A 17,296-nucleotide genomic window follows, 5' to 3' on the forward strand; every position below is an offset into this window, starting at 1 on the left:
AGTTCCCTACGGGGCTCCTCCCTGTGGGAGACACTATCACTGTTGCCCCTAAGAATCCACCAAACACCTCGATATAACACCAACGGCCAGGGAGGAAAGATGTACAGCAGAATGTTGCAAGGCCACGGCAGGACCAGAGTGTCGACACGTTCTGCCCCGTGTTCCCTCCTGCGACTGAAGAATCAAGCCGCCTTCGCATTTCTCCGAGTTGCCATCAGGTCCAGGCGAGTCACAAGATGCATCGCCTCCTCGGAAAGTTCCCACTCTCCGGGATGTAGATGCTGGTGACTGAGAAAATCCGCCTGAACGTTGTCAACTCCAGTTATGTGAGAAGCTGCTAGACGGACTAGATGGCGCTCTGCTCAGAGCATTAGTAGGTCGGCCTCCAATGCCACTGGACGACTTGATGTAAGCCACTGTTCCCCCCCGACGATTGATGTAAGCCACTGTTGTCACATTGTTGGACAATACTCGCACCGACTGACGGCTCACCAGGGGAAGGAAACTGCGCAATGCCAGACGTTCTGCCCTGGTTTCCAAACGATTTATGGACCCTTTCGCCTGCTGCTCTGTCCATCAGCACAAGCCTCGATTGGCAAACCGCACCCCGGCCGGAGAGGCTGGCGTCTGTCGTCACAATCACCCACTGGGGCTCCTCCAGGTCCATCCCGCACTGCACGTGGGCCGGAATCAAACACCAATGGAGACTGGACCTGGCAGGTTCCAAGAGCGGCAATCTGATCTGGAACTCATCCGACTTCGGGTCCCAACGAGAAAGTAACACCCTCTGCAAGAGTCTCATATGAGCAAAGGCCCAAGGGACTAACAGTAGAGTAGATGCCATAGAATCAAGCATATGCAAGTAATCCCAAACCCGGGGTAGCGGTAGAGATAACAGCCGCCGGATCTGCGCCGTTAACTTGTCGATTCGCTCCTGCATGAGAAAGACCTTGCCGATCGATGTGTAGAACTGAACACCCAAGAAGTTCAGCACCTGGGACGGGACTAATTGGCTCTTGGCAAAATTGAAGACCTAACCAAGGGATTGAAGCCGGTCCACTACTGACTGAACCGCTGCCCTGCAAAGCTCCTCCGACTTTGCACGGATGAGCCAATCGTCCAGATAGGGATGAACCAAAATCCCCTCCCGCCTGAGAGCCGCAGCTACTACCACCATTACTTTGCTGAAGATGCAGGGAGCTGTCGCCAATCCGAACGGAGCGCCTAAAACTGATAATGCTCGCCCAGAATCATGAACCTGAGAAACCGCAGATACGGTTTGCGGATCCCTATGTGAAGTACGCTTCCGTCAGGTCTAAAGAAGCCAGATATTCACCGGAGTGGATGGCCGCAATGACTGAGCGGAGAGTTTCCATGCGAAAACGGGGTACCCGAAGCGCTTTGTTCACCTTCTTCAGATCCAAGATCAGGCAGAAGGAGCCCTCCTTCTTGGGAACCATGAAATATATGGAGTATCTGCTGGTCCTGAACTCCTCCGGCGGGACTGGGACAATGGCTCCCAGGGTTTGAGTCACCGCCGTCCATTTCGCGTGGGCCCCGCAGGGCGACAAGAACAGGTCCCGCAACGGGCGTGCAAAATCCAAAGTGTAGCCGTGTTCAATGATGCTTAGAATCCACTGGTCCAACGTAACCTTGACTCACTCCTTGAAGAAGAGAGACAGGTGGCCGCCTATCACCGGAACAGAGGAGTGGGCCAGGACACCTTCATTGGGAGGACTTGCCCCCGGAAGATCCCCGAGAACCCCCATCACAGAGAGGCCTGCTGCCGCAAAAGGAATGAGACCAAGTCGACGGCTGACGTGGAGTGAAGGCCGGAGCCCTGCCGAAACTTGTGCTGTCCCCGGAACAGAGTGCGCGCCGACCCAAAAGCCCTGGAGGTTCGAGGCTTGTCCTCCGGCAACTTGTACACTTTTTTTCTCCCCTAGGGATTTGATAAGGGCTTCCAGATCATCCCCGAACAAGGATTTCCCTTTAAAGGGAAGATTGCCTAGCTGGGCCTTGGAGGAAACATCGGCCGACCCATTGCGGAGCCACAGAAGCCTTCTAGCCGAGACCGCCGAAGCCATAGTGTGCGAGGACGCCCCAAGATCATACAAGGCATCCGTGGTGTAAGCCACAGCCACCTCCACTTCCGCTGGAGGCAACTCCTGAGCGGTGAGCAACTGTTGCACCCAACGAAGAGTCGCCCTTTGCATTAGGCTACTGCAGACTGCCGCCCTATCGCAAAGCGCAGAGACCTCAAAAATCCTCTTAAGAAGGACCTCCAGCTTCCTATCCTGAAGATCCTTAAGAGCGGCAGCCCCTGCAATCGGAATGGTCGTCCGCTTAGTGATGGCTGAAACGGCCGCGTCCTCTTTTGGGACCTAAGGACAGCCAAGGACTCGTCTGGCAGCGGGTAGAGCTTCTCCATGGCTAGCCCCACCCAAAGGCTGGCCTCGGGTCACGAGTTGTAGTAGCATAGGCTGAAAAGGAAAAGCTTTAGGAGGGGTCCGAAGCCCCGAGAGAACGGGATCCCCCTTGGTAGCCTCCAAGCTCGGCTGCAGCGCCTCAATACTGAGCTCCATCAGAACATGAGAGATTTCGGAGGGAGGAGCTTGATCATTTAATCTGAGGACCCTCGGGTCATCCCCCTCAAATGGGGTGGGCTCATCATCCCCATCAATTTCCACAAGGAGAGGGTCCAGCAAAGGGGAATCTGGTGGATCAGAGGCCGGGGTTCCAGGAGAGATCCAAATCCGCACGGCCCATCCTCCCTCTGGAGGAATCGGAACCCCCAGAAATCCTAGCCACCTTCGCAGGCGGAGGCTCCTCAGCCTGCAACTCAGGCTCGGCCTCCAAAAACGCCTTGTGCATTAAAAGCACAAATTTGGAAGAAAAGGGAAGCTGCCCCTTTAAGGCCACCCCCCCCCCCGCATGGGGGGGGTGTTAGAGCTTGAAAGGGAGGCAGACACTGGGAGCCGCTAACAGGGCTCAAATTCGGCAGGAAGAGTGGAGGAGGGATGTCCCCTCCTCCCGCATCCAGCCCTACACTGGAGCGTGGTAGAGGCAAAATGGCCACTGTTCCTGCGCTAGACGGGGATGGGGCAGGCCGAGGCGCGAATTCCTTCCTGTGCCACGGGAGGGCGCTGAAAACAACCCGCTGCTGCTCCCCAAAGGTCCTTCCCCTCCCGGGAGGCACCGTGTACAAAGGCCATCGCAGGAGAGCCGCGCCACTGGCTCACCGCATGCTGAATACGCTGAACCCTGCGGCATACCAGCGGAGAGGGAGCGAGTATGAGGGCGAAAAAATTGGGGAAAGTCGCCCCGCCGGAGCCCCGGGAAACCTGTGCGCACAGTAGAAAAATAACTTTTTACTTTTTTTTTTAAACACTGACACGCAAGCACCCATGGGAAAAAACGCCCCTGGGACCTCAATCGCGGCACAGGCAGCCCCCCAGAGGAATTATGTCGTCTCAGGGTGCAAGGGGGAGGGACCGGCCCACCGGAAAACGGCTAACAGGGTATCTAATCCTAGCTGTGCCTCAACCAAGGCCGCAGCCTTGGGAGGACTGAGTCTGCTCACCTCCAGAAAGAAAACTAACTACTTTTTTTTTTTTTTTAAACAGCTTGATTTAGCCACTGGTAGAAACAAAAACCCTTAGGTCTTATAATTTCTAGTTTCCTCTGTTTTCTTTTTAAAGGATCAGGACCGCAGGTTCTGTCACCCTTATCTGCTGGAGTCAGAGAAATATTGATGGATCGCAGGTGGCACACCAGTGTAAGAGGGGGTGCCTTTCAGCTTTTTTCTCTCTGACTCCATCTGCTGGAAGGGAGACACAACCTAGCGGTCTGGACTGATCCTGGTACGTACAGGGAATTCTTTTTATTGCACTGCAAATCATAATCAAGTTCAGTTTAGTATCCTAACTCAATGCTGTCTGATTTTTTTTTTTTGCTAAGCAGACAGCATTGTAGTAGAGGTTAGAAAAAAAGGACTAGCGGAGGAGTCTGGTGAGAGAAGCCTCTCGCTGGAGAGGCAGGCTGAAGGACTGTGTCGGGGCTCCTCTATCTGAGCCCAGGAAACCGCGTGACTCACCCACAATCTGACCCCGGTGACGTCATCAGCCAGGGCCTGACCACCGGATAAATTCGGGAGAGGTGTGGCGCGCAGTCGCTGGCACACTGCCAAAGCCGCGCGCCAAAGCGGCACACCCCTTCCTAAAAATTGTTTCCCTTTTCTTTCCTATCTATTTATGTGTAGGAAAAGGAAAACTAAAGTTTGGACTTCATCTCCGGTTGTGTCAGCGATAAGGGGACCCATGGATTCACATGTGGCCAGAAGGGTAAGTCAATTTGCCAGAAGTTTTATACCAGAAATTTCCTTTTCGTCCAGAACCCCAGAGAGTCCGAGCCTTTTGCAGTCACCTCAAGCGCAGATGGATGTGCCCAGAGCTAGCTCCCAATATTTGACACAGGGACCTGTGGAAACAACTAGCTCTATACAGCCCAGTTTAACTGGGAATATAGAGAATTTGGGGTTACACGTGGGTTCTGGATCTCAGGACTTACAAGAATTGTCTCAGGATGTAAATTTGATTCCAGAACCCATTGATCCTCAAAATGTAACATTGGGAGATGTGTGGAGGGTACTTATAAATATGCAAAAAACTGTCTAGTTCTATTACTCAGAATAGTAAAACTTCTACTGAAATTAAGAATGTTACTGAGAAACATGATACTCGATTAACTCAATTAGAAGAATCTTATAAGACATTAACTGTTCAATTGTCTACATTGCAAATGGCTAATAATTCCTTTATAAAAGATAGTTTGGTAATACATAGACAAATGGAAAATCTAGAAAATGAAAATAGTGTCTCTAGATTATTATCCGCATTTGAGTTGCTTAAAATATATCTTGTGGAAGTTTTATCTATTTCAACAGTAGAAAAAAAATATATCAAAAATTTATTATATACCTAAAACCAGGATAATGCCTCAAGAGAGTGAGGAAGAACTAGATGTTGTGCAACAGGAATCGCCTAATTTGACTTCATTCTTAGAGGCATCTATAGATGATCTACCTCTTAAAACAACTCTATTGGTTTCATTCTGCAGTGAACAGGATCAAAACCTGATACAGCAGAAATATTTCAAAAATAAAGATTCCCTTTTTTGCAGACAAAAAATCAAATTATTTCCTGATGTGTCTCGATGTACCCAATTAAGGAGAAAACAATTCCTGTTTCTGAAACCAAGGGTTTTATCCCTTGGTGCAGTTTTCTTTTTAAAATTCCCATGCAAATGTTCAGTTATTTACCAAAAAAATAAGTTTATATTTCAGGAGCCCGCTCATCTTGAAACCTTCCTGGTTAATAAAGAACAAAGTTGAGGCGTTAAACTGCTTAGAAAGATGTATATTATTTTTTTCTGTAAGTATTACAATTTTCTTTTTGCCTATGTGGGTATTTCTTGAATTATCCTCCCATGACGGGGACTACAGTTTTGGTGTAAAAAGGAGTTTAAATATATTTGCTTTATTGTTATTCTTGCACTTAAAACAATTTCCTAGATTTTTGCATGTAATTTGTTTAAAATCTTAATAAAATATAAATTAAAAAAAAAAAAAAGAAGAAAAAAAAAACATCGACTAGAGACTAACATCTCATGTCATGGAAGTTTGACTGACAAGATGGCAACAGATCTCAGAAATACAATTAAGAAATCTCACCTTACAAGCAGCGCAAACACAAACAAAAGCCAAAAGCAGCAGCTTATGACATACTGAAAATGAACCTCAAAATGTAGAATGGTCTCAGTGCACCTAAAAAAAAATTTACCAAGCTTTTCAGTTCCTTTAGTACATCTGCTCCATTACCTTCTTAGAGAAGAGTGCCACAGTCACATGTTACCTTCATATCTCTGCTCCAGCTCCCGGTGACAGATCTGCTGACTTTTCTGGTAGCATGTGCTCTGTCCCAGGCAAGGCAGTGGCCTGTACAGTTATCTCCAGTACCGGGGTGGTATCATAGACCCTCAAACTGTACAAACTACTACCTCAACCCGGAGGCAGGCAAACTCACCATCCAAAAATTTCCTCATCCACAGGAAGTATTTCCAGGAAAACAGCTGTATGTAAGGAACTTGGTATTTTTTGCTGTGAAACAGATAAAGGAAACCAAATCTCACAGACTTCAAGTTTTAAAGGGTGTTTTGATGAAGGACATAGTCTCATTATTCAGAACCAAACGTTGTAAGTAGCAGGATACTTCCCATTCACTAGAGGAAGAGATTCAAGTTCTCTTGTGAGAACACAAAAGCTTTTCATTTTCCTATTTGTTTCAAAAGAGGTTTTGTAAAAGGAGAGCCAGTGAAAAGTACAAGCACAAAGCTGCAAAATCCACAATCTTATGACATTTCTCTTTTTGGTGAATTTACTTGTTTGCTTTTATATTGCACTTTTCTATTTCTTTTTGGTATTATGGATGTCTGATCTGAATTTAGACCTCTTGCTGTACTGGATGCTGAACAGACACAATTAGAGACCTAGAACCCTCAGCCATGAAAAGTCAGATTGATTCTACCTCTTAGGCGAATAAATTCTGAATTTTTCCTTCAACTCTTATGAAAATTTTCTGTCTCACTTACTGGCTCTGCTAAGAAAAATCAAACGCACTGAAAGGGAGAGGCTTTTTTCAGAAGAAACCACAGCTGAACTGTTGGAAGTGGTTTCATCTATGTATATAGATGTCAAGTTCTATGCACACTAATTTGGAAGTACCACTTATATGACTGGAAGCACAGCATACATTAAAATTTCAATTTTTAAAAGAAAAAATCTGAGAATTATTTTTATCTGAAACTTGAGGAAATTAAAAATAAGTTGTACTTCTCTGTCCAGCTTATACTGGCATAATAATATTTTTTAAAATTATACTTAGTTTTTGCTATGTTTGCAAGAACTATGGAGCCAAAGTCGAGGTTTCCCAATTGGACACTAACCATTTTTAGATTATAATGAAAATAAAGATATGCAATAGCTGTTGCAAAACTTGCTCAAGGCTGTACTGTTAGACTTACTGACTCCATGGACGAGATAAAAGATAATGAGACTATGGGTTTATGCAAACTATAACTATATCAAGGTTAAAGAATTAATTATATTTGGTAGAAAATAAAAGATAATACATGTGCTGTCCTTGTAGATAATTATAATTATAATTCAGGCCATGCTGACCTGTTGACTAATGATGACAAAATAAAATTGCAAATCACTGTAATAAACAAGACAACTTGCGAATGTATCTTCAGTAAATATGTCAAAGAAAAGCATTCACAAACTACTTCAAAATTGCTTGTAATGCAAACTGAATGGATGTTTGGATTTTCCGTTTTACACAGAAACAGATGCTTTGCAAATTAACCAGAGAAGTACCAATAAGTGCTGCTTAGACCCCTGACAAAGAACTCCGAACATAATGCTATGTTGGGTCTTGTCTTTGGATGCCCTTTGAACAAGTATGTCAAAGCTGCTTGAAAGGGAAGTACCTTGATTCCTGGACTATAAATTGTTTTAATTGCATGAAAGTGAAAAGTACTTAAATTTAAAAATAATCGAGCACATTACATACTTGGACCAATGATTATATGGGACCTGTTTAAACGTGTATAAGCATAAGCTTGACATTACACATATGGTGATATAATGGTCCTTCACTATGCACAACAAGCAATTTTGAAGTAGTTTGTGAATGCTTTTCTTTGACATACTGATGTAAGACATGTTGAAATAAAATGCAGAAATGAGACTGTGATTGGTCAATCTGAAATGTTTTGCTAAATCATGACTTTGTATGTAGAAACAATACATAAGCCTTGCTGCACGTAATGAATTTGGGAACGCCTACTGAGTCTGCTCAAAGTGAGACCTACTTCATGTAATATTACATATAAAATAAATTTGGTAACATTATACTGCAACAGATTTGTCTGTTTTTGTGGTAAAAATTAGAGGGAAAAGAAAAATATCCACACCTGTTAGAAGTTTAAAAAAAAATGTTATGATGGCTTGTCTTAGTGACGGTATATAAAACTTAATAAATAAACAAATGAAGACCATTAAGCCGTAAACACTTTTCAAGGAAAAGGAAACTGAGGCCTTCTCACACTGGCCACTTGAGGTATTGATAGTAGAATTTTATTTTTCAAACTCTCAGACTAAGGCACTGGCACAAACCATTGCCACAACTAATTTCTTTCTGAGATTTTTCTCAGATGGTACAAGTTACTAGCTGCACAAGAAACCAGAGAACAGCTTCAGGTGATGAGTCTCAACTTACAATTATATTTCTGCAACAGAAATAGTTTACAGCAAATGCTTTGACAGATAGGTGCCTGGCATTTATCATTAAAGAGCTTCTGAAAGGTAAAAAGTATAGTGAATTTATTCCTCCTAATTCCCTAAAAATAGCAAATGTCTGATGGAGGAAGGGTGCAGTAGAAATTAGAATGGACCACCACTCCACCAATTTAAGAAAAAAAATGGAGAAATTACTTATTTGATAATTTCGTTTTCCTTAAGTGTAGACAGATGGACTCAGGACCAATGGGGTATAGTGTACTCCTGATAGCAGTTGGAGACGGATCAGATTTCAATCTGACGTCAGCCCTAGTACATATACCCCTGCAGGAAGTGCAGCTCTTCAGTATTCTCCTTGAAAAGCATTGTGGATATATGTGTGACTAATTTGAATAATTTGCATAACTTCATAACTTGAATAACTTGATTAACTTGAATCGGTTGAATTGGCTATAGCTGGAGACCGCCAGTGCCCTCAACCGGGAAACGTCGACACCAGGTAGAGTGGATGTCCTAGATGAAGGAAAGCATGGCTTACCCTTGATTCCCTTGCTCTTGGAGCTGACCCCCGAGGCTTCCATGAGTTACGGCAGCCGTGGTGGGATGCTGAGTCCATCTGTCTACACTAAGGAAAACGAAATTATCAGGTAAGTAATTTCTCCATTTTCTAGCGTGTAGCAGATGGACTCAGGACCAATGGGATGTATAAAAGCTACTCTCGAACCGGGTGGGAAGCTGCCCGTGACCCACTTAGTACTGCCCTTGCGAATACTGTGTCATCCAGGCGGTAAAACCTGGAAAAGGTGTGGGTGGAGGACCATGTCGCCGCCCTGCAGATCTCAGCGGGTGACAGCATCTTGGTTTCTGCCCAGGACACTGCCTGGGCCCTAGTAGAATGGGCCTTGATTTGTAGAGGCGGTGGCTTGCCTGCTTCTACGTAGGCCGTCTTGATGACTTCCTTGATCCAGCGGGCTATGGTTGCTCGTGAGGCCCTTCCTCTTGCTTCTTCCTGCTGTGAAAGACGAACAGATGGTCTGTCTTTCGTATGGATTCCGACATTTCCAGATATCTGGCCAGGAGTCTGCCAATGTTGAGATGGCATAGACTCTTGGCCTCTTCAGAGTTCTTATGTTCATCTGGCGATGGTAGCGAGATGGTCTGGTTAAGGTGGAAGTGAGACACCACTTTGGGGAGGAACGAGGGAACCGTGCGCAGCTGGATGGTTCCAGGGGTGAGCCTGAGAAACGGCTCACGAAGGGACAGTGCTTGCAGCTCGGATATGCGACAGGCTGAACAGACTGCTAGCAGGAAGGCTGTTTCAATGTTAATAGTCGGAGTGACAGGCCATGGAGAGGTCTGAACGAGGTTCCTGCTAGGAAATCCAGGCCCAGGTTGAGGTTCCAAACAGGTACCGGCCACTTTAGGGGTGGTCGGATGTGCTTAACTCCTTTCAGGAAGCGGGAGACATCCGGGTGAGAGGCTATGCTGCCGCCCTCGTTCTTGGCGCCGTAGCATGACAATGCGGCCACCTGTACCTTGATGGAGTTGAGGGACAATCCCTTCTGTAGGCCGTTCTGTAGGAATTCCAAGACCGCAGAAATTTTGACTGAGTGAGGTATGATGTTGTGGTCCTCGCACCAGGCTTCAAATACTTTCCACACCCTTATGTATGTTAGAGACGTGGAGAACTTGCGTGCTCGGAGTAGGGTGTCGATTACAGCCCCCGAGTATCCGCTCTAAGGCGAGCAATCTCAATGGCCAGATCATAAGAGAGAATCGAGCTGGGTCCTCGTGGAGGATCGGTCCCTGTTGGAGCACGTCTCTGTGTGGAGGTAGTGGCAGGGGATTCCCTGTCAGTAATCTTGCATGTCTGCGTACCATGGTCTTCTTGGCCAGTCCGGGGCCACAAGAAGTACGGTCCCCTGTGTAGGGGCTACGGTGGGATGGCGTATAGCAGAGTCTCCGGTGGCCATGTCTGAACCGGAGGTTCCCGTCTGCAGCTGAAGTAACTGGGTACTTGGGCATTGGACTGGTTTGGTCCATGGTTGGTGTTCCAACGGTTCACTATCAGTTGGAACGCTGTGGTCAACAGCTTCCATTCTCCTGGGTCTAGACTCTCTCTGCTGAGGTAATCTGCCGGGATGTTGTCTTTCCCGGCGATGTGGACGGCCGAGATCTCCTGGAGGTTCCCTTCCGCCCACGACATTAGGGGGTCTATTTCCAGAGACACCTGTTGGCTTCTGGTTCCTCCCTGATGGTTGATGTAGGCCACTGTTGTGGCGTTGTCCGACATAACCCTGACTGCTTTGTCTGAGTCTGTGACCGACTCAGACAAAGTCAGACTAGGCAGGCTAGTCAGACTAGGCAGGCTAGTCTGACTGCCCGGGCTTCTAGGCGATTGATGTTCCACCCCGACTCTTCTGTGTTCCACTGCCCTTGGGAGGTTAGCTCTTCGCAGTGTGCTCCCCATCCTCGTAGGCTGGCTTCCGTGGTGAGCAGGATCCAGGTCGGTGAGGATAGTCTCTTTCCCTGGCTCAGGTGGCTGTTTTGTAGCCACCACCATAGTTGGGTTTGAACTTTGCCCGGGAGCGGTAGGCGTATGGTGTAGTTCTGAGACAGTGGGCTCCATCGCGATAGGAGTGAGCGCTGTAGGGGCCTCATATGAGCTCGTGCCCACGGTACTACTTCCAGTGTGGATGCCATGAGACCAAGGACTTGTAGGTAATCCCATGCTGTGGGGCGAGGTTCGCTCAGCAGGGTTCGCAACTGGTTCATCAGTTTTAATCTCCTCGCCGGTGTCAAGATGACCTTGTCTTCCTTGGTGTCGAATCAGACTCCTAAGTATTCTAGAGTCTGTGAGGGTTGCAGACAGCTCTTGTTTGTGTTGACCACCCATCCGAGGCTCTCCAGTAGAGTCTTGACTCTGCTGGTTGCCTGGCGACTTTCCTCTGGGGATTTCGCCCTGATCAACCAATCGTCTAGGTAAGGGTGTACGAGGATTCCTTCTTTCCTCAGTGTTGCTGCCACCACCACTATGATCTTGGTGAACGTCCGGGGTGCTGTGGCTAACCCGAAGGGTAATGCCCGGAACCGGTAGTGACGGTCCAGGATTTTGAAGCGAAGGAAGCACTGATGTTCTTGGTGGATCGGAATATGTAGGTAGGCTTCCGACAGATCTAGGGATGTGAGGAACTCTCCCGGTTGTATTGCCCTTATTACATGCGGAAGCGGGGGATCCTCAGGTGACGGTTGACCGACTTGAGGTCCAGGATGGGCCTGAACATTCCCTCTTTCTTGAGGACAATAAAATAAATGGAATAGTGACCAGTATTTATTTGTTGTGGAGGCACTGGGGTTATGGCCTCTAGGGCCAGTAATCTGGTCAGAGTAGCCTCCACTGCCACCCTCTTGGAGGGGTCGTGGCAGGGGGATTCCACGAACTTGTCCTGAGGGGTTCGGAGGAAGTCCAGGAAGTATCCCTCTCGAATGATGGTTAGGACCCACTTGTCCGAATTTATCTCGACCCATCTTTGGTAGAATAGGGCAAGCCTGCCTCCTATGGCTTCTTCCTTTGGATGGGTCGGCCGAATCTCATTGTGGGGTGCGGTTGGGGCCGGGGCCCAAGCTGGTTCCCCTTTTGTTGTGCTTGTTCCGAAAGGACTGGTTCCTGCCTGTAGGACGAGGCGTGTGATAAGAGTTTCTGTATGGATTGAAGCGCTGTGAACTTCTGCCCCTGGGGAAGGGTTGCTGGTTTTTCTTATTCCTGTCTTCCGGTAGTCGCGGCAATGGGGACTCGCCCCGTTTGTTAGCCAGTTTCTCTAGTTCGCTGCCGAACAGGAGGGATCCTTTGAAAGGCATTCTTGTGAGTTGCATTTTGGAAGATGCATTGGCCGACCAGCTTCGGAGCCAGAGTTGCCTCCTGGCTGCCACAGTGGATGACACTCCTCTGGCCGCTGTGTGCACCAGATCGGAAGCAGCATCCGCAAGGAATGATACTGCTGGTTCCATGGCTTCCCCAGGGGCGTTGCTCCTGGTCTGTGATAGGCAGGCACGTATCACCAAGGTGCAGCAGGCCGCTATTTGTAGGGACATAGCGGCGACGTCAAAGGATTGTTTAAGGATGGATTCCAGACGTCGGTCATGAGCATCTTTGAGCGCAGCACCTCCCTCCACTGGGATCGTGGTGCGCTTTGAGACCGCGCAGACCATGGCATCCACTTTTGGGCATGTAAGAAGGTCTTTGGCCGCCAGGTCCAGAGGGTACATGGCTGCCATAGCGTGTCCCCCTTTGAATGTGGACTCTGGAGCACTCCATTCCAGGTCAATTAGCTGCTGGACGGCTTGTAACAGAGGGAAATGGCGGGAGGTCTGGCGAAGTCCCTCTAGCAGGGGATTCGTCTTAGGTTCCCCTGAAGCACTTGTGCCTGGGATAGCAAGCTCCTTCAGGCTGTGGGTGACCAGGTCTGGGAGCTCGTCCTTGGTGAAGAAGCATCTCATGGTCCAGTGAGGCTCTGTCCCCAGGGGGAGTTCCCCCTGTTCTAGGGGCTCTGATTCCTCTTCAGAGTTGTCCGTGTCCCCGTAGGTGGGACTTCTGGGTGGTGGAAACATTTGTCTGGGCCTAGAGGGGCCTGGGGCATAAAGGTCGTCTGGTGGAGGCTGTGGCTGTTTTGCCGGAGGCTCGGTCTGCATGTGAACGAAGGTGTGTAGGCCTTTGAAGAATTCCACCCATGAGATAGATGCTGGGTCCAAGCTAGGGGGGGTCCCGCTGGAATTTGCTAGGTCCGGGGTACTCATTGAGGAGCTACTATTCTGCCCTAGGTGGGACTGGCCCTGGGCTGGATCTCACAGGGCCTCCTTGCACTGGACGCACAGGGCATTGGCCTCTTTGTTTTGTGCAGCTCTGATGTGGCATGCTGGGCAGAGGCCTTGAGCTCCGTTTCCGGTGGTGCCATGGATATAGGCGCATAAATCTTTATGCGCTTCGGTGCATCGAAGATGTGTGTGCAGGTTGTGCGCAGATGTGCGTCTAAGTCGCAGTTATGCGTCCGGCCCAGTAAGCGCGTGATGCGCGCGTATCTTAGGCGCACGGCACTTGTGCGTGTAACCTTATGCGCACATGTATTTTGTGCGCCTAGCTAGCCTTGTGCGCCTGGATTGCGACGGCGAACAGAGCGGCGAATAGGGCCAAATAGACGACAGCAACCATGCGGGCAATATGGCGACCACCTTGGAGGGTCTCCATGTGGGAGGACCCTTGGATCTAACCGGGGCCTAGCCCTGCTAGGGCGGATCAACCCGGTGGCACTGGTCCCGGCCGGTGATCTGTGCGACTCCTCGAACCTCGGAGACCGGAGTCTTAGAAGAGGATTTCTACCTTACCTTGTCTTCGGCACTTCCCAGTTTCGTTCCGGGCAGTCTCCGGCTGCGGGGGGAGAGGGCAAATACCTTCACCACCGTGCTCGAGGATGCACCCGCTGCCTCTTAGCCGTGCCCGAAGTCAGGGGCTAGGTCCCCGCTGAGGATCGGCCGCCAGACCGAGGCTTACCTCCGAGGGACCACGGAAATCACCTTGGAAATTCTCAACTGGGGGAGGGACCCGAGGGTATCACCGCAGGAAAGCGGGGCTCGTCTGTAGAGGTGAGTTTTCTTCTGAATTTGGGTTTTTTCTCCGTTGAATTTGTTCCAACGCTGTGAGAGCGTGCAGATAGTCCCTAACTGCTATGGAGACGGAAAATACTGAAGAGCTGCACTTCCTGCAGGGGTATTTGTACTAGGGCTGACAGATTGAAATCTGATCCGTCTCCAACTGCTATAGGAGTACACTATACCCCATTGGTCCTGGAGTCCATCTGCTACATGCTAGGAAAATCCCATTACAAAGATTTCACACACATGCATTGTTCACTTTCCAGCTGCAGCCTTATTTAACAGTTAAGTAACACTATGGGTTCGTTATAAACGACTTATTCTAATATAATCGCAAGAGATCAGTTAACTTCTGTTAAAAAGGTACCAAAGAACTGTGGCTCTGCATTTAGAGGTAGGAAACGTCATTAATTACACTGATATCTGCCCATGGTGAGAGTTATATCACCATTTATATTAGAAGGCAGTTGTCTATGTAATTTGGTTAATCTAAGTATGTTTCTTCTAAAATGAATGTGTGTGTGGAGTATGGCCAACTAATTGTCTCATTCATATGTATGATATTTCATATTAGAACATTATAAAGTTGATTTAATTCCAAATTTATATTCTGCATTTTTCAGGTAATACAAGGGCAAAACAGATTACATAAATAACATTCATAATTAAAATTAAAAACATACAAAAACCAGCAGCTCAAACTATAAAATACCTCCACTCAACCACCAATTCCACGATTGCTGCTCCCCACCTCTAACAACTTTCCCCAATCCAAACCACTAACTATATTCCCAAAGACCAGTCAGTCATCCTTCTTCTCCATTTGTTCTGTATTATCTAAAAAGCCATGGTTTTAGGACCTTCCAAAATAGACCCTACTCTTCCATTTCTCTCAGTTTCCGAGGAAGCTGATTCCATAACATAGGCACAAGACTTATAAAAGAGTGTGCCTTGTCCTTGCTCCACGAACCTCTTTCACTGAGGGGATGCTGAGGTGCTTTTCATCTCCTGAGTGCAATTCCCGGACTGGATGGACCACCCCCACCTTTTGTGACAGAAAGGGGAGGGACATGCCTTCACAGCTTTAAATGTTAACCACATTTTAAACTTAACCTAGAAACTCACAAAATAGCCAGTGGAGAGCAACCATCTCCCAGCACCATTTCTCTTACTAGGGCATTTTTTTTTTAACTTATATACCACAAATCAAAATTACTAAGCGCTTTACAAAAAACATTCTTAAAACATAAATAAAACAAACAAGACATGTTAAAAATAAAATACCTCATCTCTGACTACATTTGTAGTCATATTTGATCTATAATCGGTACTGGCCTTCTGTTCTTATACATCAGTGCACATTATAAAATCAGCTCCCTACTGGCTTCACATTAAGCATAAGCCTGAGAAAATTAAGAGTTTCCTAAATTTTAGCAGAGAGGACTCTTCCTTTAGACTTCGAGAGAGAGAGTTCCACAAAACAGGGCCCTGAACATAAAGTCTCTCCCAAGATTCATCAAGGTGAACAAATCCTAGGAGAAGGAACATTCAAAAGCATTTGGCTAGAGAGGATCTTAAGGTTCATGATAGACAGTATAATTTCAGAGCCACATTAAAACTAGGAGGAGCACTACCATTCAACCTTTAAAAACTAACAGCAGTATCTTAAGAGATCCTCCATTTAACAAGGAGCCAATGTAAACTCTTCAAAACAGGTAAGATATGCTCACGTTAAATGGGCACCAGCATTGTGCATATTTAAATTAGCTCATTAGCATGCAACCATGCCAAGTTCACTAACCTATGTAAATCTAATAACACAGCTTGCTGAAAAAATTGCAAGCTACGTTATATGAACCAAAAGATAAGAACTCTTATCTTCCCACAGATGGATCAAGATGTTAACGCACATCCCAATGCACCCGCAGCCTAGTGTTACGAATGCCCCCACCAAAAGTAGTTAACACCCCTTGGGGATCTGGATGGACTTCATCTCAGCCCCTGGCTGCTCTTTTTGAGGCAGCCATAGTGCCCAATATTAAAAAAATAAAAGTGAAAAGAGGATTCCCCCCCCCCTCCTTTTGTGAAAAAACCTGGCTTTTGGAAGTTAGGCCTCCGTCTCATCACCCTAGCCCACTCCCAATAACTCCCAGGTGATCTTAGAGACCCTAGATTTCCTTCTCCCCAGACACCCCTCTAACCTTAAAATCAGTGGTACAGTTGCAAAGTCCAGGCAGTACCATTTGGAAAACGGCCCCTGTGAGCCCAACTGCTAAGGAAGTGCTCTGGACCCACAGTGCACCACCGCTGCCTGTTTTTAAGGCTATAGGGGGATCTGGAGGGTGGGCTACGATGGGATGTCCTGGCCTCTGAGGCTGGGTGTTTTCACTAAAGGGGAGGTATTTGGGTGGGGGGGAGGGGCATCCACCCTTCTTTAAAAGTTTTTTTTTATTTATTTTTTTATATAATTGGGCACTACTGCCGCCTCGGGTTAGGACAGGGTTTTTATCCAGACATCCTGGGGGAGACTTACTTCTCCGTAGGGGGTTCCAAGGCCACCATCGTGCACTGGGTGGGGAACTTTCGCTGCTGCAGTATTTTTCCCCGTTGGGAAAAAATACTGCAGCTTAGTGCATAAGCGGGTAGGCTCCCTAAGTGGAAACCTCTGGACAAACCAATTACATATTAACTAGTTATGACTATATCTTTAGCAAATGAGGCATTAAATGGAAAATATACTGTTGACAGATATTCTACATAAGTTAGTGCCATGAAAATATCTGGCTGTCTGATTTGAGCTTCCTATAACTTTGAGGTCAGACTTTTAGAATGATGAAATGCAGCACATGACCTGAAGCTCTTTAAATAAATTAGAAAAATCAGAAGTTATTCTGGCAGAAATGTGTCCCTACCTACCCCACTTTCTAATCCTGATCTGAGAACTTGGTTTTAATTCCTAGTGACTGCCAAGACTGGGAGCCACTGACTCTTACCATCAATTTTGTTGGAGCTGTAGACCACTGTATTGGCAGCATGTGTGTATCTGATGAGGTCCACGCCATACTTCTTACTGTACAACGTTCTCTTCGGCCTGGTGCAAAAGAAAAAAAAAAGTCACAGGTTTAAGTTATAAAACAAAATCTATTTAACGTCCTACTCATGTTGCTGTTAGACACAGAACTAAGGAGAAAAGAAGATAGGGATTAAAGCAAAAAGTAGCAAAAACTAGCTAAAACCATAAATGTTAGCGAAAACAATAAAAGAGCACAGCCAGTTTAATCTACTTCAGAG

General features: G+C 47.0%; 1 protein-coding gene across 1 annotated transcript in view; it reads right to left on the reverse strand.

The window, feature by feature from the left end:
- Positions 1–17,296, reverse strand: part of WDR82 (WD repeat domain 82) — a 95,780-nt gene that overhangs the window by 49,461 nt on the left and 29,023 nt on the right. The window contains exon 2 of the mRNA XM_029599495.1: positions 16,999–17,096. Coding sequence (XP_029455355.1) covers positions 16,999–17,096 — 98 coding nt within the window. The remainder of the gene's footprint in view (positions 1–16,998; positions 17,097–17,296) is intronic.

Source organism: Rhinatrema bivittatum, chromosome 4 (genome assembly GCF_901001135.1).
Source record: "Rhinatrema bivittatum chromosome 4, aRhiBiv1.1, whole genome shotgun sequence".
NCBI lineage: Eukaryota > Metazoa > Chordata > Amphibia > Gymnophiona > Rhinatrematidae > Rhinatrema > Rhinatrema bivittatum.